The sequence below is a fragment of the Lemur catta genome, chromosome 8 (assembly GCF_020740605.2).
Source record: "Lemur catta isolate mLemCat1 chromosome 8, mLemCat1.pri, whole genome shotgun sequence".
Taxonomy (NCBI): Eukaryota; Metazoa; Chordata; class Mammalia; order Primates; family Lemuridae; genus Lemur; species Lemur catta.
Window position 1 is genome coordinate 24195539 of NC_059135.1, and position 23059 is coordinate 24218597.

Here is a 23059-nt window from a genome sequence, read left to right on the forward strand (position 1 = left end):
GCGGCGACCCCGGCGGCCCCGGGAGCGCCCCCAGCCCGGGCGGCCGCGGCGCGCCCGCTGCGCCCCTCACCTGGTTTGCCGCCACAGGAAGGTCTGGATGGGCAGGGGGATGCCGCGGCCGCCGTCCTGCTCCTGGCCCTCGGAGCTCTTCCTCTTCCCCATGATGGTGGCTCCCGGGAGTCCTACTGCAGGACCCGGCGCTGGCTCCTCGCTAGCCGCCGCCGCCGCCGCCGCCTCCGCCCGCTGCTCCCCCCAACTCTCATCCCCTCCTTCCCCGAGGCAGAGCCGGCTCTCTCCGCCCCGGCCCCCCGTTCCGCTCCGCTCCCCCCCGCCCTGCCCGCGCGGGGAACATGGCTGCGGGAGGAGGGCAGGGCTGGAGGAGCCGCGGGGCGGGGAGGGGGGCGCTCGGAGGAGCCGTCCGCCGCGCCGCCCCCGCGCCCGCTCCTTGCTGGCGGCACCTCCCACGGTGGACGGCGGCCCGCGCCGGGCGGCCCGGCGGGAGAGGCGAGTCGGGGGCCGGTTGGACCGCAGGGGGATGGAGGCCGGAGTCCACGCGCCGCATCGCACGCGCAAGCCGGCCCCCTGCGCGGCCTCTTCAGCCCCCAGACCCGGCTTCCCTCCCTCCGAGATGCACCCAGGACCGTGCCCTGGCCTGCTTCCCAACCTCAGCATCCGAAGCAAGAACTGTCCCCGTCCGGGGAGGAGGAGCTTTGGGGAACCGCAGAGCAGTCTCTAACCCTGGCATCATTCGCACCTCCTAGCAAGGAGGTCAGGAGTCCACCCTTGGGGTTTAGCAGAAGGAACACATGAAAATTGTTACAAGTGTAAACCCGGGAAGAAGGCAAGCTTGGCAAGTGAGAGGAAGCTTGAAAGTTCTCAGCTGTGAGAATTTCTTTTACAATTAACCACAAGAAATTAACCTTACCTGTTTTGCCAGAGTAGGAACACAAAGTCCTAAAACCAACCGGTGTGAGTATCAGTTAATTGCAAACTGAGGAAGAACATTTGAATCATGCTGTGAGGAAATGAGGCTTGTTACAATCCGTTAAGTGCAATTGGGTGATCCTGTTCAACCCAGTGATATCTGCCATTTTTCTTCAGTTGTGGTAATGCCTATATAGTTTATGGTTGTATTACTGTTAGATGTATTACCTAACAGTAAAACAAGTAGGCATGGAGTAGGATGAAGCAGTCTGGATAGAAAACCATTGCTGTGGGTCCACCTACCTACAAACAAACAAATAAACAGAACATATATATTTACATATCTTTTGGAACAAAGATATTGGCGCAACCCATAAAATGAAGAATCAAACCCCAGGCCCTAATCTCAACAGAGAGAAATATTTTGAGTATATACTGCTATTTTCTGCCATAGGAATAAATTTTTCATTTGCTTTCTTGAAGTCATCCTTTATTATGAATCTCATAATACAAATCTTGGAACAAAGAAAGATTCTAAATACAGTTTATTCAGGGCACATTTATTGAGTGCATTTTACATATCAGGCACTACACAATATTGACTCCTGCTCATAAGGAACTCAATATTGAAGAGAAAACAGACATGCAAAGAGAAGATATTATGGGAGACATGAATGTGTTTCAGTAATGAACAAAGGGATGAGGCAGAAAATATGGACAGGAATCAGATGGAGAAAGACTTTGTATGGTAGGCTAATAAGTTTGGATAGAAACCTTTTAAGCAGGGAAATAAAAACTTCATTTCCATTTAGGTATGATTGACACACCAGGAATGTAGGAGTTGTTTGAAAAAGACAAGAGCTGTATATGGGACCCCCAGTCCGGAGACTGGAGAAATCTTCCATGAGATTCTGAACCAAGATCATAATAGCAGAGCTACAAATAAGGATATGAGATTGAATGATATTGCAGAGGTAGAATTAATAGGACTTGACCAAGTGGGCATAAGGAAAGAAAAATAGACAGCACAATAGTTAAGAGCTTAGTTTTTGAGCCAGACAGTTTGGGTTCTGGTCCTACCACCCACTAGGTATAATACCCTGGGAAAGTGAAAAACTCTTCCAAAATTTTCAAATAATAGTACCTTCCCCCGTAGAGATGCCGTGAAGATTGAATGTTAACACAGAGAATTGAGAATGTCTGGTCTATACTAAGCCTTCAATAAATACCATCCAAAGGTCTAAGTTTTCTGTTTTGAGCAATTGAGTGAATGGTGGTCTCATTTAAAGAGAGAAAAAGTTGAAAAGAAGAATCATGTCCTTATTATGTGTGTGCATATGGGGAGCATTAATGAGTTTTTCTTGAGACTCTATTGAAAATCCCAATGGATATCATTAAGAGGCAGCTAAAAATATGCATATGGAGTTTGGAAAAGTTAACTAGGTAGGCTAGATCAATTTTATGGTTAACATTGTATAAAAAGTAGTTGAAACCATGAAAGTAGATAAAATAATCCAGGAAAATATATGTAAAGAGAAAAGAAAGGTCCAATTTGGAAGTATAGAGGATACCAACTTTAGTCTATTGTCATAAAGGATGCTGTTGAAGGGTAACAACACAGGATAGATAGTGGGGTAGGCAAAATTCTAAAACGGGCCCCAAGACTCCCACCCCGTGGCGTATATACACACCTTCCTCTAATTATTCAATCAAACACTAATCTAGGTGGTGCTGTGAAATGATTTACATAAACCTTGTTGAGTTTTTAAAAGTTATTAATATACTATTTCTTAGAGCAGTTTTAGGTTCACCAAAAAAATGAACAGAAAGTACAAAGTTCCTATATTCTCCCACTCCCCTAGTCCACAGTATATCCTATTATTAACATTTTTCATTGGTGTTGTACATTTTTTATTATTGATAAACTAATATTGATACACTATTATTAAGTAAAATCCATAGTTTACATTAGAGTTCACTCTTTGCATTATATAGTTCTATAAGTTTTGCTAAATAAAATAATGTAATGTATCCATCATTATAGTATCATACAAAATAATTTCACTGCCCTAAAAATTCCATGTGCTTCATCTATTTACCCATCTCCCCACCCCTCATTACTCCTGGCCACCACTGATCTTTTTACAGCTTCAAGAGTTTTGCCTTTTCCAGAATATCATACAATTGGCATAATATAGTATGTAGCTTTTTCAGACATTTAGCAATATGCATTTCAGTTTCTTTCCTATTTTTTTTTTTGGTAGCTAGAGAGTTCATTTCTTTTTATTTCTGAATAATATTCTGTTGTTTGGATATATCACAACTTGTTTATCCATTCACCTATTGAAGGACATATGGGTTGCTTCTAATTTTTGGCAATTGTGAATAAAGCTGCTACAAACATTCATGTGCAGATTTTTTGTGTGAATATGAGTTTTTCAGCTCATTTGGTTAAATACCTAGGAGTATAATTTCTGGATTATATGATAAAACTATGATTAGCTTTGTAAGAAACTGTTAAATTGTCTTACAAGGGGGTTGTACCATAGAATATTTTTTTAAATAAGAGAGTTAGACATATTTACAGATCAGAATTGGAGAATAATTAAAAAATGGAATGTTGATAATAATTGGAAGAGGGGGTAATTAAAGAACAAGGTTCTGAAAAAGACTATATCTAGGGCACAGATGAATTGACCATCCTGGGTGGTAGAATAATTCCTATGATGGGAGATTAATAAGGAGTAATGGTAGAGGCCACATTAGCAGGAAAAGAAGAAGGATAAGAATATAAGAGAGTTTAGGCTTGATGTCCCATGTAAGCTGTGAAGTAATTGGTAAGGTTATTTTCTAAGAGTGATATTTGATGGGGGAGAAGTTGGGCATTGGTCAAAGAATATTAAGGGCAGATAAATTATATTGAATACTTGTTATATGTCAAGGTCTATTTTAAGTGCACCAATCAATTGATTTTTTAAAAATCAACATTTAAAGAAGAGATAACCAAGACACAGAAAGTTTACATAACCTGCTTGAGGTTCCACAGTAAATGATGGAGGAAATTGTGAAGTCTGCTTAAAAGTTCTGCCCCAGCTTTTTACTATAATACTGAATATTGTGTAGTTGTGAGGGTTTAGAAGAAGTGCTATGAGTCATGTTAATAAAAGCTGCTCAAGGACATAGGGAAGATTTGCTCTGTTGCTGGCAGAGGATGAAGAAGAGCTATTTCCTTTCCTGTTCTCAAATGCCCTTGAGGCAATGAGTCATTTGGAGGTGGAAGAAATCTATAATAAGCACTGTTAAGATCAGTTTTCAAACTAATATTTTAGTGGAGAATCAATATTACCATTGTGGTTTGCTTCTCCTATACCCACTGAAAACCCCCAAATATTTTATCTTTTGGGGAAAAAAACTGTCCTCTCTAAAGGACATTGCCTTTTTTCATGCATTTATTTTTTGATTTAGGTGAACACTGTTAGAGAAAAGTTAAGAACTAAGTTCATCTGGTCACTTGCATCACCAAGTCAATAAACTAGCTCCATTGTAATCACTGCATGTTATTACCATCTCACTGTACGAGACATTGGATTGGATGTGAAGCTTTCCCAAAGATGTTACCCAGTGATGGGGTGGCCTTGAACCAGATGAGAAAACTGGTTACTGGATCTTAGGAAGCATGTGAAAGGAAATTGGAAGATCCAGACAAATGTAGCTAAATGTCTGTCAGCCCTGAAGTTTATCCTCTTTTTGTAAGGTAAGGGTGCATTTTGATAGTGGCCAGATGCCAAGTTGCCAGATGTGTATAAAAATAAACATTCTTGGCAGATAGGCTGTGCAGAAGAGAACTGTCTGGGTTTGGTAAAAAATTGCTGCAGTGAGTGAATCTAGAATGTTGTGTAAGCACATGATAGCTATTAATAGTAATAATATAATTAGTCATATTAATTCACACAGTTTTTGGATAAAGCCCACCATTACTCTGTGGCAACCCATTAGAAATGGAAGGTAAAGCATGATTACTCTGTCATGTGTCTGTCAGTCAGGAGTATACGATGGTTACCTTGATGCTGTAGTTTTGGAGTTTGACGGGAGAGGGCACATTTACCTTGGGGTCACTCCCACTATGCAGAAGTGGATATATCCCATATGTCTTTAACATTCTTAGCACAAACATCTTATCTGTCCAAAGAGGGAAGTCCCAGTGGTCTCTCAATGGCCAGAACAAACCCCCAAAGCCCATGGACCATACTCATGTAAGATCCTTACTCTAGCTGGTAAGGTTCTTCATGATCCCTGTTCACTTCATACAGCTCTTCCTGCTCCACTTTGTTGATACGCTGGCCTCTCAAAGACATTGTACTGCTGGCTTTTCTTCCTCTATATCTTTATGCAGCTTGGCACCAGCCGCAACATAACTTTCTAACATAAGACGGTTTATTAACCTGCCTAAAATAGTCTTCCCTATCCTGTCCCAGAAATGTTCTATTACATTCTTGTTTTTAACTTCACAGAATTAATTCTTCTCTGAATTTATCACATTTATTTGTTTTAAGGTTTGCCTGTGTTCAGTCTAGAGAATGACAAGATAATCTATAAGGTATCCAGGAATAAGTCTACCTTTGTGGAAAAATGCAATAAATTGTTTAAAGGCATCAAGACAAAACACTATGTTCCTGGGTTTGAAGACTCATCCTAATAAAGACACCTGGTTATTTTTTAAATCTAATGATATTTAAGGATTTTTCATAAACCTTAAAAAGCTGCTCCTAAAATTAATACAGAAGAGCAAAAAGTCAAGAATAGGCAAGAGAGATTTGAAAAAGAAGGAAATTGTTGAGGAAACATAGGCTATATAGTAATTAAGACAATGTGATTATTAATAACATAGGGATGAAAAATTAACTAGTAGAACAGAATAAAATGTCCAACAATAAAATCTGAGAAAAATCATGTCACACAGTGGGCTGTGTTGTCTTTATTGGGAAAAAAGTAAATTGAGATTCCTATCTGAAACCTTTAAAATGAATTTAAGATGAGTTAAAGACCTAAATGTGAAAAGTAAAACTTCTAATTTTTTAAAAAAGAAATAGATTTTTTTTATCTCCTGGCTTATAAACTCTTTCAGTTTTTCTGGTAAAAGACTCAAAAAATTAAAGGTACAAAAGAAAATGTAGATAATTCAAAAATATTCTCTACAATGCAAGACTCAGAAAAATGAAAGTATATATATCCTATACTGGGAAAAGATATTTGCAATGCATTTAATCAACAAATAATTAGGATCCAGAATACATGGAGAATTATGACAAAATAAAAATCAAAGACAAAAATTGAGAAATGATAATATACTTCCATCTCATCCATAGCCTCAATAATCAATATGCTTAATTTTATAAATAATATGGAAAATGCAAATAAAAACAATTTCATTCATTTACAGTTCCACAAAATTAAAGTTAAAAAAAAAATCTCACAATACCAAGTTTTGTTAAGACCATGTAGAAATGCCAGTGAGGATTTAATTTATAAAATCATTTGGAACCAAATTTGACAATATCTAGTAAAATTGAAATTCCCTTTCTAAGTAGACCCTGGAGATTTGTCCCATATGTACACAAAAAAATAAGAACAATAATTATTCATCACGCTAACATTTTAGTGGTGAATTCTAAGGATCCTATTCATATTAATATACAGAAGAATAAATAAATTATGACTTATTCACACAATGGAATAATAGTTAGCATTTTAATGCATATGAATCAGAGCTCTATGTAACGACATGAAGAAATTTCCAAAATACAGTGTTGAGTGAACAAAACAACTTGCAAAATGATCTTATGGTATATAATACCATTTAGTTAAAAAGTTTAAAATATGCAAAACAATGCTATATATTTTATGTATATATAGGCAAAATAATTTAATAAAAATATATTTGGATGTTATCTTGGTCTGAGCTTTTCAGAAAGCAGGGCTTGAAACAATGGCTTGCATGTTCTTATTAGGGAGTGCAATCTAAGTGGGTAGAAGTGAAGGAAAAATAGAGGAGGTGGGGGAGGAGACACAGCTAATAGGATGGTGCAATATCAAACTAAGGGCTACTTGGTATCAGATGCAATTGATTGCTTGATATGGAGACTATTTTCTGGGAACCGGCTTCTTGGAACAACTGCTTCTCAGGAGAGTGTGTCTATAGAAAGAAAAAAGAAGAGTCCTGGAGGTTCAGTTTGCCTTATGGGGTGTTAGCTCCTCTACACTCCCTGGACACATATGTGTGGGCTCAGAGATGGTCCTACAACATCTCATGCCTCAGCATTTATAGAAACTCTCTGGGTCACAAGTCAAGAGTATGTAGCAGGGACATTAAGACAAGGGAAAGTTGGCAAGAGTCCACACAGCAATTGTCTCTGCAGAGGTGACTGAAGCTGGAACAAGTGGTCATTGACTCTAGAGACAGGTAAGATCAAGAAGAGCTGAAATGGCACATTAGTTCAGAGATGATAACACCCATTTCAAGGTATTTAAGAACGATAACCCTGGAGCCTGACTACCAGGGTTCAAATACTCAGCATTGCTGCTCACAAGCCATGTAAGAAATCTGCATTCCCACTGTGTTTACCCTTTCCACCTAACTACCACCCAAACTGGCTTTAGTTTCCACCTCACTTTTGTACCCTGTTAACTCCTACCCACTCGTTTTAAATTTCTCCAAAGGGTTAAGCTAATTCTCCTGCTTGTGGGCAGGGGATGATACCTAACTGCTGTTACTCTGTTCCTTTGAGTATGGTGGTGTTTTTATTTCTTACACTGACTTTTTTTAAACATGTGATCTGTCCATCACATTTAACCAAAATCTTTCATTTATTTTGGCATTTGGCAATGCAATACAACATATGATTATATAACTATCTCAAGTTACAGCCTGGGTGTCAGTTTCTTCATCTGAAAAATGTGAATAAGCATAGTTATTTTGTAGGGTGGTAGTAAGGATTAAACTGGTCATATTTTCTGGTTACTACTGTTGCATAACAAATGATTAGTCTAGGCTGAGTGTGGTGGCTCACACCTATAATCCTAGCACTCTGGGAGGCCAAGGCTGGAGGATCACTTGAGCTCAGGAGTTTGAGACCAGCCTGAGCAAGAGCGAGACCCTATCTCTACTAATAATAGAAAAATTAGCCAGGCGTGGTGGCATGGGCCTGTAGTTCCAGCTACTCGGGAGGCTGAGGCAGGAGGATTGCATGAGCCCAAGAGTTTGAGGTTGCTGTGAGCTAGCCTGACGCCATGGCACTCTAGCCTGGGTGACACAGCAAGACTCTGTCTCAAAAAAAAAAAAAAGTCCAAATGATTAGTCTAAATCTTAGCAGCATAAAACAACCATTTTATTGTGCTTACGATTTATGAGTCAGGGCAATTCTCGTTTAGAGTCTCTCCTGCAGTTACAATAGGAGGTGGCTGGGACTATAGTTATTTGACAACTTGAATGGGCCATATGCCCAGGATGGCTCACTCACATGGCTGATAGTTGCAGATGGCTGACATGTGGGAGCTCAATTTGGACTGTCTACTGGAGTGGATGCATGTGGCTTCTCCTTAGTGTGGTCTCAGGGTAGTTGATCTTTTTCCAGCTCACTTCACTCAGAGTGAGCATCCTAAAAGCATTAGGTGGAAACTGCACAGTCTTTTTTGGTCTAGTTTCAAAAGTCAGGGAACAACAATTCTGCAACAGTCTTTTGATTGTAAGCAAGTCACTCAGGTGGGTCTGGAGTCAAGTGGAAGCAATATAGATCTCAACTGTCAATGAGGAGTACAGTCAAATAATTTTTGGACACATTTTGAAATAACCACAATGTAGGTAAGGCACTTGGAACAGTGCCTGTTCTACTGTATCATTAGTAGTATTCTCTTGCCATGACGACATAGCCTTTTAGCCTTTCAAATGAACACTTCTATAGCTTTGTCTTCTTTTTTGTCTTATGTTGCAATCTAATGCATCTAATTTATTTTTCCCACTTGACATCTTATTAGGGTTTGCTAGTCAACACATCCCTGAAGCACAAGGTTAAGTGACCCAGCACCACACAACGATGCCTGTAGAGTACAGGGGCAGATGCTAGCTCCTCACATCATTTTAGGATTCACTTATTTAAAATCATAGAACATCAACAGTCAGCCTCTTAAAATAGGTCAGATCTCTATTTTGACTTTAATTTCAATGGCTTTGCCAAAGGGCTTTATAACAGTCCTCTAATTCTGTCAATTGTCTTGACAGTCTGTTTCAGGAGCACAAAAGTCTTTTTCTTCTATAGAGATTTAAGAAGACAGGAAGAAATGAGTATATCGTACTTTCAGGAGACCTCAATATCTTAAATCCTATTTTATTTGTTTCTTATATTTTATAGACAATCACATGTTTCAGTGTTTAAATTATATGAAAGGTTCATGGTAAGGGAAACCACAATTGCTGAGTCACTGAGTATTCATTTTTATTTAACAGTGGTATGGTTTGAAACATTTTAAATCTTTAGCCTTCATTATTATGTACACTGTCACATGATGATCATGAAGATGTACAAATTTTCATTTCATATTATGGCATAATGTGGAAAATGCCTAACAGCCCCTTAGAAAAAACTGTATCTTAATTTTTGCACTGAAGTGTAGAAAAAAATATTTTTTGAAACTTCCTTTATACCGCCACTTAAAAGAATGCTGTGATCTATGTTTTCCTATCACCTAAACCATGTTTGCACAGGGACCAATTTATAAAAAATAAAATAGTTCATTTTAGAAAGTGTACCTTTTTAAAATGTAGAAATGGAATATTAGCATTTAAGTATTCTATTGACATTTTCCTATTCATGAAATGTTTGTTCGTGTGTGAGTGGCTGGAATTTCAGAAATACCTTAATTGGTGAAGAGAGCTGGTAACACTTGGGCTGCCTTGTGAAACAGGGACAGGCCTTGCTGCAGCACTTCCTCCCAGCCACTGCTCTTGTCCCCTTACTCCTCACTCCTCATGTGCTCTAGCGCATGTGCCCTCTCCCAGAATGTCAGCTTCTGTCCATGACTCAGCCACAGGGCAGCAGCACATACCCCTGAGCCTGACTTCTTCTGCTAGGGACCTTTCTCTGTCCCACAGTGAATACAACTATAATTTCTCACACCTGCAGCTGCACCTGGAAGTCTGCTTCCAGAGAATCCAGCAGAGTAACCATGGGCAGCACTTTTTCCCCAAAGGAGGAGAATTTGATTTGCAGAAGCATTTGCAACTTGATTTAAAATATCATCTGATTATGATTAAGAAACATTAATAACAAAGTAACTATTAATTGGTTTGGAATACTTTAATATTTCTTTGTTTTTAGCATAATCATTCCCATCGATGAACGCAAGATCACATAAGCCTTCCCGAGTCCCTCTGAGAAATGCCATTTCACATGGCACCTCTAGGTTACAGATACATTGACTCATCTCTTCTCTTTCCTGATTCAAAGTGCTGCGCCCCTAGCTCAATATCCTTTTATCTAATTGAGAAAAAAGCCACATGCTTATCAATCTTGGTGATGATTAATTACGTATCTAAAATAGACTAGGTAGATTTCTCAGAACTAATGGTTCTCAATCCTGGTGATTAGAATCTTACCAGAGGAAATTTAAAAATATGAATATGTGAGTTCTATGCCTGGTCAATTAAATCAGAATCTTTGGTGGCAGGGCAAGATTCTGAATATTTTTATAAAGCTCTGCAAGTGATTCTAATATGAAAACAGGATGAAGAACCACTGTACTCTAATCCAACTGAGTCTAAAATAAATGCACGGTGAAAAAGCAGGTAAGTAGCTCAGCCCAAAGGTAAAAGCTGAATATCTTAAAGGACCAAAATGACAATTATCTAACTTTTATTATCTTAGTATAGAAAATTGTGGCTACATAAAAGATTGAAAACTAGAACTATAGAAGTAAATAATTCTATATAAATGTTGTATAAAAAAGATTGTCCAAGAAAATAGAGTTTTATCACCAGGAAAAGCAGAAAAATTGCTATAAAAGGATACTCTATCAATTCTACCTTTAAAGCTATTTTTTCCTATTTGGTTAACATGTTTATTACTAAATTGGGATAATATTAAGAATATTATATTAGCTTCAAATTTACTTAAGCTTTTAGAATAAGCCAGAAAACATATGTATTGGTGCACTGGTAGTAAATTAAAGGCACAGACTTATTTTGAAGACAAAATTAACAAACCGTGTGGCTCATTTAACAATATCAATTAAAGGCATTATTTTGGTTGTCTTACATTCTTTAAAATGAGCCCTTTTAAAATAACAATATAGGTAAATTAGTACATTTAAATAAAAAATTAGTTCTGCTAGTCATACTTCAATAGATATATTTTTTTTATTTGAATGGTTAAATTATATGTTACTTTTAAAATCAGCCTGTTTATACATTTGTGTGTGTGTATAGACAGATAGATAGATAGATTAATGGGGTACAAGTGGAGTTTTATTACATGAATACATTGTGTAGTGGTAAAGTCTGGGCTTTTAGTGTACCCGTCACCTAAATATTGCACATTGTACCTGATAGGTTTTTCATCCCCCTCCCCCAAGGCTTTGATCAACATTTGAGCATGAAATAGGACTCACACAAAACAAGTTTCATGGTTGGTAATAATCAATGTTCTTTAACTCCTATGAGAAGTAATTCAAAACCTACTTTGCCTACTTTCATCATATTTATAAAATGTGCTCAATACTGATATATACATGTAGCTTTTGATGTTGTTTCAACCTACAAGTGTCAGTTTCCTTTTTAAATTATTTTTAAAATCTGATGTGTAAATATATTTAATTATTCTTAGATCCTCCCCCAAATTCCATGGACTTATATAGGTCCTTACACATTGTAGGAAGGAAATAAAAACGTGTAATAGATCAATGAGGGTGTTTGACTTGGGATTGATTTGGTTGGAAGAAACACAGACCCATTCAGACTAGCTTAAAGGAAGGGGAATATTAAAAGCAGGCAAATCTCACCGAAGTTGTGCTGTGACCCCACCGAGATAGAGCTGTGGGTGAGACAAGGTGCTACCAGGACCTCAGCAGCAGTTCTCGCTGGAGCGTCTTTGTCTGTGAGACTCAGCTACCCTCTGTGGGCCTGCTCCTTTCCGGTCACTTTGCCTTCCAGTTGCCTGGCTGTTATCTGCTTTGTAGAAAAAACAATCAATCAAACAGTTTCTCCTGTACTCTCCTAACCCAGCTGGCGTTCTCTATTTCAAATTAATTCTGACACCATCCACCTGGACATAGGCATCGGATCCCACACAGGTTGAGGGTTCAGTCCCTCAAGACTGCCTCTTACTTCAGTTGCCAATCACAAGCTCCAAGTTGCTTTACCTGTGCTTCTGGCAGCCTATAAACCGGAATTCCCACAACGCCCCTCTCAGGTTTGATTAATGTGCTGAAGTGGAAGAGATGCACAGGGCAAGGCGTGTGCAGAGTGGAGTGGAGATTTCATGCCCTCTCTGGGTCTGCTGCCCTTCCAGAACCTTCACGTGTTCAGCTATCTAGAAGCTCTCTAAACACAGTCACTTTGGGTTTTTAGGAAGGCTTCATTACATAAGCACAATTGACTAAGTCATTGGGCACTGGTGGTCAATTTAATCTTCAGCCCGACTCACTTCCCCTGAGGTTGTGGGGTGTGGTTGAAAAGTCTCAACCCTCTAGTTGGGCCTTGGTTTTTCCTGTGACCAGCCTCATCCTGAAGCTACCTAAGGGCTACCAGTCACCTTTCCACTCACAAGCATGTACAAGACACTTATCACTTTGGAAATTCCAAGGATTTTAGGAGTTTTGTGTCAGGAAACGGGATGAAGATCAAAGATGTATTTCACAATATTACAACTGTCTTTGACTCACAGGGTCCTTAGTGGTTCATTAAACTGTGATATGGAGTTGAAAGCTTAAAAGGCATGTTCTAAATCATGACTATTTATGGCAGCAGGGGCATGAGGGGTGGGGGGATTCACTTTGAATTTCTGTGAGCCAGGAAATGAGTGACAGTTCCAGGCTAGGGAGACAGCAGAAAAGGTAGCTACCTAGTCTTTTCTTATGGGAGATGATCTATCTGGATGTAGAAAAGAGAACTTGAAGTTAGAAGACCTGTGTTTAATTATAGTTCTTTTATTAACTAGTCATGTTCTGCATAATCTTGAAAAATTACTTTATATCAGTTTCTTCTTTATAAAATATGGCAAAGATATATATCCCACAGGATTATTTTAAGAGTTAAATAGGTAGGCCAGGCACAGTGGCTCACGCTTGTAATCCTAGCACTCTGGGAGGCTGAGACGGGAGGATCGCTTGAGGTCAGAAGTCTCAGAATAGCCTGAGCAAGAGCAAGACCCTGTCTTAACAAAAAATAGAAACATTAGCTGGGTGTGGTAGCATGCACCTGTAGTCCTAACCTACTTGGGAGGATGAGGCAGGAGGATTGCTTGAGCCCAGGAGTTTGAGGTTGCAGTGAGCTATGATCACACCGCTGCATTCCAGCCAAGGCGACAGAGCAAGGCTCTGTCTCAACAACAACAAAAAGAATTAAATAAATAAAAGGTTGAAAATGTTTAATAAATCTAAAGCACCAGACAAAAGCAAAGGAATAATTACCAGAGCATCAGGTTGTTATTGTAGAAAAAGCAATGTAAAGTGATTGATTATAAATAAATACTGGCTTGGCTGTCCAATTGCACACGTGTCCAATATATTATTGCATCACTTCATCTGTGAATTTTCCAGAACACTGAAAAATATTGGTCAACAGTTAACTACTTCCATATGAATTAGGGGCACCATATGGATGATTCCAGCTTGTAGATGAGGAAAAGCTGAGGTGCATAGAGGCTAATTTATTTAAGTCTACATTGGTAACAAATTATAGAGCAGGATTTGAAGTCATTTTGGATCATGGAAGGGTGTACTTAGTAAAGATCATGGTAGTCTTTACTTAGACTAAAGGGCACCAGTCTCTTCAATGGTCCATCCCTCCATCTATGTTACCTCTGCCCTTGTTTTTCTGAGATAAAAATCAGGAAGCATGTACCACGTGGAATCTCATCACATCTATGCAATTCAAGAGTCAGTACAATACAGCGTGGGCCAAATCAGGTCTTCTGCTCATACAGGCTAATATGGTTTTTATGTTTTTAAATGAACACAAATTAAAAGAAAAATAAAGTTTTAGATGTAAACATTTTATGAAGTTCAGATTTCAGTGTTCATGAATAAATTTTACTGGAACACAGCTATGCTATTTACTTTTGTCTTGTCTGTTGCTGCTTTCACGTTACCACAACAGACTTGAGCAGACAGAGAGGCTATGGTGAGCAAGACCTAAAATATTTACTATCTGGCTTTCTGTAGAACAAGTTTGCAAATCCCTGATCTAAACCGTGGGTTGCTTTTAGTGCGTTTTTTTTGAAACTTAATAAGTAGGGTTTCATCAATTGTTATCAAAAGCATTTAAATTGAAAAGCTAAATGTATATGTAATGAATTGGCAAAGAAAAAATTGAAGCGGGGAAATATCCCTCTGTTATAAAAATAAAAAGTAGCACACAATTTCTGGAGACAATTTGGTTGCGTGTATAAAAACCCCATATAAATCTGGATACCATTTGACTAAAAAATTTCATTTACAGGAATTTTTGCTAAGGAAATAACTAGAAACCTGTGCAAGGATGTGGGAAATCAGGACCATATATAAGAGTGAAAATTTAAAGACAGACTAAATGTTCAGACATAAATAATTAATTGAGTTATAGCATATTCACCAAATGAAATGCAATAAAGTCACAAACAAGATAATACAAACCTATATTTGTTGAATTAAAAGATGTTCATAATACAGGTTTAGAGAACACCATGGTATAGAAAAATATGTATAATATATTCTTTTGGTTAAATTATGCTGTGCTATTTCACTAAATGTTACTTTTAAAAATATGAAAAGTAGAACAGCAGAAAATGTAGCACTTACTGAGTATCAAGTACTCTATAAGACAACTGTACACATTATTTTATTTAAAATTCCCAACAATCCACTGAGTTTCAATTTAATCATACTATTAATATACCTAGCATGGTCTCCATTTTACAGGCGTGGAAACTGAGACACAGAAAAATTAATTAAGTTGCCCAAAGTTACATAGCTAGTAGACAGTGAGGTTGGGATTAGAAAACTCATGTTGTTTATATTCTACAACACAGTTTCTCCTTTCAGGATTGGGATGAATGTTTTATTTTAATAAAAACCTGGATATGAGTTTGAAGCTCAGGAAAAAGTATTCTACTTGTTCTCCTATATTTAATCTATATTCTTAAAAAAGTAGAAGTTGGTGATTTATACATTATTTTAATGTGATTTGTTTTTGTTTTTATATTTAAAAAATTTCCTTCCAAAATAAAGGTAAATGTCCCATCTCCTCTTGGATTTTTCTTGCTTTGCATAAATTGTGTTGCTGTGAATGTGCTTCTCTTATCAAGCAAACTTGTTCCTCTGGCACCAGGAATGAAAGCACAGACAATATAACTGGTAGGAATTACAAGTCCCCTCTAAGAGCTAGCCTGCAAACCTACCCTCCCTCTTTTCATGCTAGAGTTGTCAGAAACACTTCCCACTAACTAAGAAATTAAAAACTAACCTAATTTTAGAATGGGCATGTCATAAAATGTAGAATATTTAGAGTATGCTCACATGCATGTATATGTGAGCATAGGAATCGGATCAAAATAGAAAATAATTCAAAGGCAGTTATGTACAAATGATTGCATGATTGTATAAGGCATTCAAGTCTATCTAGAGAAGAGCTCACAATAAATTATGCAACTGAAATTTACTGCGGTTTTCCAGACTGGCCCTGAAGGCAGAGTATTTTCAATTCATCAACTCATCATCCACCACTCTCATAATGTATAAATGAGAAAACTCAATAATTTTCATTTGAGAATCATAAATCACTCTGCAAATCTAATTGGCTAAAACACAAGGATATAAGCAAGAATTACTATCATCATTTTTGTGGCTGGAAGGGTTGGTTTAAGGACTTAGATCTAAGACCAACAAATGAATCAGTAATGAGACAGACTTAAATCGCTTTCTTTTAACCTGGCCTTCCATTGAACTGAAGTTGCTTCATGTGCTTACCAAAGCCTGTTTACCCTTTTGAAAAGTTTTATTTGTACTTTTTTTAATATAAGGAAATAAATCTACTTATGTTCATTTAGAAGCCAAAGTCAGAGTTAGCAGCCCATATACCAGCAAGACGGCAAATGCAGGTGCTTGTTAACCAGTGGAAATAGAAGCTAGCTTTCAAAAATAGTTATTGGAGCAATAGGATGAGAACCAAAGCACAAAGAGATGTCTTTTTTATCATTGACAATGTTGACGAACCTTGTGTGCCCTGGATGAGAGTCATTTCTAGGGGAAAACATTATATCCCAAGATCCCAAAGCTATGAGTAGGGAGATTCATTTCAGATTGCTGTTCAGAAGCTGGAGAAATTTCTTTACAAATGGCTCAGTTATACAATTTTCCCAAGGTTATATGAAAGTGAAATGAAGTACAGTCCAAGAAAACTTTTTCTATCTTCAGCACCCACCATTGTTCTGTAAAGTCACTGAATGATCTATTCTGAAATTCAACAGATTCTTATTTCCCAATTTTGCAGACTTTCTACAGTTTTTAACCCTGTGCAACATCCTCTCCTGTGGCTTCTGTGACATTTTCTCCTAGTATCATTCTTCCAATGGCTGGTCCTCGGTTTTTCTGATAACCTCCCTTTTTTCTGCTTGCCACTTAAATACAAAAATTACACTGTCTCATTTTGGACTTTTTAATTCCCTTGTGATCCTAGCCTACATGAGTTCATTAATTCCCTGTCATTCACATGTTAGAAATTTTTCAAAGTTCTATTTGAGATTATGAGCGTTGGGAAATGAGGAAATTAGGACAAAGTCAAGTATTATGGTACCACAGCAAAATTAATAACTTTTTTTCTGGCCATTCCTTACTTAAGGATGTTATTCCCAGATGACCCGATGTTTTGTCCCTAAATAGAATAAATGGAGCTAAGTAATACCTGTCTAAGGAGTGACTATCAAGAACAAATAAAACAACTAGAAAAGACAAGACCCTCTCCTAACTCAAGATGTAACACTCCTGGGGCAATGGACCAATTAAGAGCCAGCACTGATGATGACAAAGGAAGAGTTGAATATAAAACAACTCCCCCAATGTGAAGAAGGACTGTTGTAGCCTACATCCTACTGGCTCAGATAATGTTTTAAAACTCAGTTCCTCTACAGAACAGGCATGTCATGGACCTGGAATGGTCATCAACATTGTATTCATTGTCAACTAGATGCATCGCAAGGCATCTGGAGAGAACAATGTCCTGGAATGAATTGTGAGAGATGCAAGTTGTCCTACTCTGTGTACTACATCTGATAAATAGGACTCTTTCCTATTTTAAAAGCCTGGTTTTAGCAATGCTCATTATTGATCAATATGGTTGGGTTAGACATGACTGGAGCAAGGCATTCCTCTTCCTTTTATTTAAACCCTCTGGCTTGGGACCATCCAAAATCTGGAGTGATACTCACATAACCATCTTTGGTCATGATCCCACTTCTAAGATCCAAATGGGAATTAACAGTTTGCTGAGATTCCATATGGAGAATCCACTGACATGTCATCTTCCTCACCTGCATACTTCATCTTAGTTAATCACACCAGCATCTACTTGGTTACTCAAGTTAAAACCTCAAGTTTATTTCTCCTTCTTTATTAGCCAACCCATATCCCCTGGTCTTTAAGTTCTGTCACTTTTCTTTTACAAGTGTGGTAAGCTTACCCCTTCCCAGGAACCAGATCATCACTGCCACTTTCCTGGCCCTGGCTCCAGTCATCCCTTCCTGGTTTCCCTAACTCTGGCCTCTTCTTTTTAGTTCAATCTCTACATTATTGCCAAAATTGCTATTCTAAAATTCACATTTGATCATGTCATTTCTCCTCCTCAAAAACCTTTAACAACTGCTCTAGCTTACACATTAAAATCCAAACTTCCCGATATAATAGAAGACTCAAAATCTATCTCCAAGCTCCTTTTTTTCTGGACTCATTCCTTCTGAATTGTCTATGCTCCAGATATACCAGGTGATTTTTATGTTCAAAACATGTTCTTCACTCAAGCCTTTATGCTTTTGCTCTAAAAATCTTTCATCCTTTGTCCTTTCTAGACCTTCCCCCCAACCCGGATCTTTGTGTGAACTTGAGTTTTCACCACTTTTCCCTGTTAATCTTGGGCTGTGGTTAGTTGTGTATGATCTTTTTCCTCATTTGGCTCTGAATGTCTTGAGGGCATTGGGCCAGATGAGGATGTAGCATTCAATAAGCATTTGTGGCTTTTATTCATTTTCTATTTAAAAGGGTACAGATTTATAAAGTAGTATGAGCCTACTCTAGCCAAAAGTGAAGAAAAGAAAAGACAATGGCAACAGATGTTAAAATGAGATTCTTTTGGCCTGAGAATCTACTGAGGGGATTAGCCTAATTGATATAAGGTCAAAACAATGAGAGTGACCTGTGCAGATTTACAAATGAAATGCTATCAATTACATGTTCTTATTAGATAAAGGACTCAAAAATGGGACATAGAGTGGGATTTGGTGAGAGGACATTAGTAAGGAATTTCTTTGGACAGAGATGTCCGTGGGTCATACTTTCCTTTTGAGGGAGGTAGTAGCTTTTTACCTTAAGCTTAATAAAAAGAAAATTCGAAGGAACTACTTGGAGAGCATTGAAATGTGTCCCATGGTGTAGAAAGACACAGATGTTGGGATACACCAGATTTTTACAAGGTGGAGAAATCTAGTGGCCAGAGGAGGACTGATGGTTCTGATTGTGAGAACTGAGGAGTGCTGCTGAGTTGGGATCTGCCTTGCTTCCTACAGCTGTTGGGATAGGTAATACATGAGGGCCAGGTGAGGATGAGGTAGAAGAGGGAGATGGAGAGAGATGTCTTGGGTCCTGCCCAGTAGGACTGCTAGGTGGGATAGATGCCCCAGTAGAAAGAGGCTGGAGATGTCCACTGAGTTGCCCACTGAAAAAGAGAAAAGATCTGCTTAAATCACCAATCACCATAGTCACAGAATGCCCAGCCCTAAATCAAATAAGACCTCTCCTTTCTTTTTCTTACTGCCCAAATTTTATCCCTAAAGAGAGCAAAAACAGCACCTTGTCGGGATGAAGAGACAGTGAGTCCACAGAGAAGAAAACAGAAGGACTGTAAGCCATTCCCAATACAGGCTTGCAGCCAGAAGCCAGATCCATGGTACCGGTCTCTCATCATCAGGTTTACAGTTTGATTATTTGCATGGGATGGAAATTTTAATTTCTGAATTGAGATTCTTTATAATCAAGACTCTTTTTATAACCAGAAGAATTTTATTATCCAATAGTGACTATAAAGTCATGGGTCTGCCCAAGTCTTCAGCTTGAGGCAGGGGAAGATTTCTTCTACTACTCAGTGGAAAGTTAGAGGAACTGGGAGACACAAAAATAAATTTGTGTTTTGATCAAAATTCATATGAGTCATCCTTGTTCAATATATTAGTTACACAGCAGAAGATGAACTATTGATACTCTGATATCCATATAATGAGTGCTTTCTGCTTTTTTCTACATTTGAAGCAGAAAAGTGGCCAAAAAGTCACCTTGGCATGTATTTGTCTTAGTTTTCTGATGTGAATGAATATCTGCATATTTTTTCTTATTAATAGTCAAAATCAAATAAAATTATTTGAAGTGTGCATTCCACATCTAAGGCTTGGTCAGGCATTTTTATATTTTATGCTGTGAATTGCAGATCCTTGTTTTCGTAAGAAAAACTTAAGTGACATTCCATGCTTGTAACAAAAGGAAGAAATTTGTATTGGTGTCATAATACAGAAAGAAAAAATAGCCTTTAATAAAGCTATATAGTTCTGGAAGCAAGGGCGATGGTAAAATATTTAGTGATTGGTACATGATCATAAGTTAACACATATTAGAAAAAATGTTTTTATTCTCTAAACAAAATGAATTACAAAACTGCTTGTCAAGTGATGTGTGTTGTAGTACAAATAAATCATCCAATTTTCCTAATAATTTCTGAATAAATTGTTGATTTTTAGAAATTGTTGGTTGATCTTTGCTTGACACAGACGTCACTCACTAGATGTTTTTGTATGAGCTATGACTTGATACAGAGAACCACATAAAAATCTTCCAGTGATTTCCAATTCAATCTATTGTCATTGAATGGCTTGTATTTACAAAAAAATAGAGAATTTCTTTTTATATAAATGAGTTTATTATTCATAAGCCCATTTCATCATTTGCCAAATTAACAGCAAATATGTGAACATTTTTCTAGTCCTTGTAATACTGAGATTTTTACATAATATATACTTGATATCTTTATTATTGATGGTCATGAAAATTGTTTATTAGCATACTTAATTAGGTCAAACCTAATCCATTAGATGAAACATCTGTTTTGGGATGCTTGTGTTCAAAATCTAGCTCTGCCATTAAATTTTAAATGACCTCCTTATGCCCCAGTTTCCTCTCCTGTAAAATAAAAATGCTGATAACTCCAGTACTCTTAGGAGTTAACATATGTTTTTGAGGATGCCTGGCACAATCGCCAAAGAAGTACAAAATTAGTATTGTTAATGCCTACGTCAGGTGGGCTTTGGGTGGGTTCAAAATGGAGGTGAATTTCAACAAGGACCATAGAAAGACTTTACCTTAGGCATCTGTTAGCCCCAAATCACCCCGTGGGGCCTGTCTATTGCTCACAACCTCCCTCTGTTGTTGGCCTCAGAAGCCCACATTACCTCCTTAGTGCCTGTTGCCCATCTCTCACACTCCACTAAGAGTGCAAGTCCTGTGGTCATTATAGACTCCATAAGCAGCCACATGAGGCAGCTTCTAGGGGATGATAGCAGGTGACAATAGTCAAGGTATATATACCAGGTATTTATCTGCCAGCACATCACCAAAGGCACTGTCTCCTCTGTGGCGTTCCAGTCTCCTTCGGACTTGGCTGGGGGCAATGCAGGGGCAGGAGTAGGTAAATAAGAGCTGTGGTGGTCTTTCTGGCAGGCCAGTAGGCTGCTAGGTGCCACCATATACCTCCTGCACTGCCCATCTTGGCTTCCTCCAATAGCTGGCAAGGCAAAGGCCAGTCCTCCAGAACCCCTGGGTGTGTAGTGGTGGGTGCTGGTGGTGGTGGTGGGAAGTAGCCACTGGTGATGCCTGGAAGGCAGGACTTTTGGGGGGACAGGAGCAGGATCTTGAAGGCTTTCTACTGTACCACATATTGACTTTGTAGATGCTGGAATTGGAGGATGTCCAATTCCAGCACAGGAGAATAGGTTTGGGCGGCCAAAGGCAGGCATTGGTAAGGGGGAGGAGGCTTGGGCAGTAAGTCTTTCAATATTCTAACAACTTAGTCAGCTTAATAAAGTGTATAGCTTGACTAGGCTAGAGTATTTTCTCTCTCTTTCTTCTGTTCCTAAAAGGAACAGGCAACATTCCGTTCTACTGGGTAAGAAAAATAGCCTTTGTCATTTCTCACTTGACAATGAGGTCTTTATCAGAGGTGGAGACCTAATGAAACAAGCTGCACTCTTCTCTTTTCCTTGATTTAATGACAAATATAGGTGGCAAGTAGAATCCTAAATGTGCTTATTATGAGCATAAAAATTAACAGTTGCTACTGTGAAAGAAATGTACTTCTTAAAGTCTTTTTTTATGAGACAGGGCACAATCTATTAAATGTTTCTATTCAATATTGGTGTTTGCAGGCTCTCCATCACCCTGAGGATTCTAGTCTGACCTATCCAACTCCCTCACCTTAGGATTAGGTTCTTGTTCTTTTGAGCTTTTGTTTCACAGAATGAGGGAGACAATGAGGGGGAGAGAAAGACAAGTGGGCACAGGTCAAGAGTTACAAACTCTATGGAACCCATTGTATTAAGTGAAGTATCCCAAGAATGGAAAAACAAGCACCACATGTACTCACCAGCAAATTGGTTTCCCTGATCATCACCTAAGTGCACATCTGGGAATAACACCAATTGGGTATCGGACAGAGGTGGGGGCTGGGGGGAGGGGATGGGTGTGTACCTACATGATGAGTGCGATGCACACTGGCTGGGGAATGGACATGCTTGAAGCTCTGACTCGGGGGGGATGGGGGGAAGGGCAATATACATAATCTAAACTTTTGTACCCCCATAATAAGCTGAAATAAAATAAAAAAAAAATGGAAAAAAAAGAGTTACAAACTCCAAATCTGTAGTCTAACGTCTACAGTCATAGTAACGAGTAAAGGTGAATGAAGTGGGCAAGGAGGAATAATAAGCACATCTGGATATGGCGGTCAAGTGAAGGGAAAAACCCTATCTCAGGATTACCCACAGACCAGCTCCAGCCAATTGCTACCATGAGAAAATGCAGGCCCACCATTGCCAAATTGTTCAACTTTTCAAAAGAACATCCAAATCTGGTATGTGTGTACTTTCTTGAATCTCAAAGCACTGTGGAAGCCAAACAAAGCACATCTGGAGGCCACAGACCTCAACTCAGGCCTGGGGCAGAGAATTTTAATGAAAATTAAAGGAAGTAGAAGTGGGAGCAGCTGAGGTGTATTTGTGATGGAAAGGCATGAAAGAGAAAAAGGGACCTTCCTGTGTCTGTGATGCAGCTTCACCACGCTAAAGAAAAACAAGTGAGGGACTTAGTATTTTGAAATAACTTTAGGTGGCTAAACTGTGTACTTTTGACAACATTCTAGCCCTGAATTATTTGGGACACGAGACTACCCTCTTTTCTTCATAAATGAGAAAGGGACATTTTTTTCCCTATAAGCTACATTGAATATTATCCTGTCATCCTACATTATGTATGAGTTATTTGTCTCTTCTAAGGGCAAGTACATTCTTCTTTGCCTTGTTAATTAATAAAAAGAGCAATCAAAAATTTTATTGTGATTCATGCTACTAGACAAGTACATGTT

The 23059-nt window shown here is 38.4% G+C and overlaps 1 protein-coding gene across 2 annotated transcripts in view; it reads right to left on the bottom strand.

Annotated features, from left to right (window-relative positions):
- UNC80 (unc-80 homolog, NALCN channel complex subunit) overlaps positions 1 to 170 on the bottom strand; it is a 188401-nt gene extending 188231 nt beyond the window's left edge. For both annotated transcript variants that reach the window (XM_045559184.1, XM_045559183.1), the window contains exon 1: positions 71 to 170. In XM_045559184.1, the coding sequence (XP_045415140.1) occupies positions 71 to 162 (92 nt within the window). In that variant the 5' untranslated portion in view covers positions 163 to 170. The remainder of the gene's footprint in view (positions 1 to 70) is intronic.
- Between the last annotated feature and the right edge of the window lie 22889 nt (positions 171 to 23059).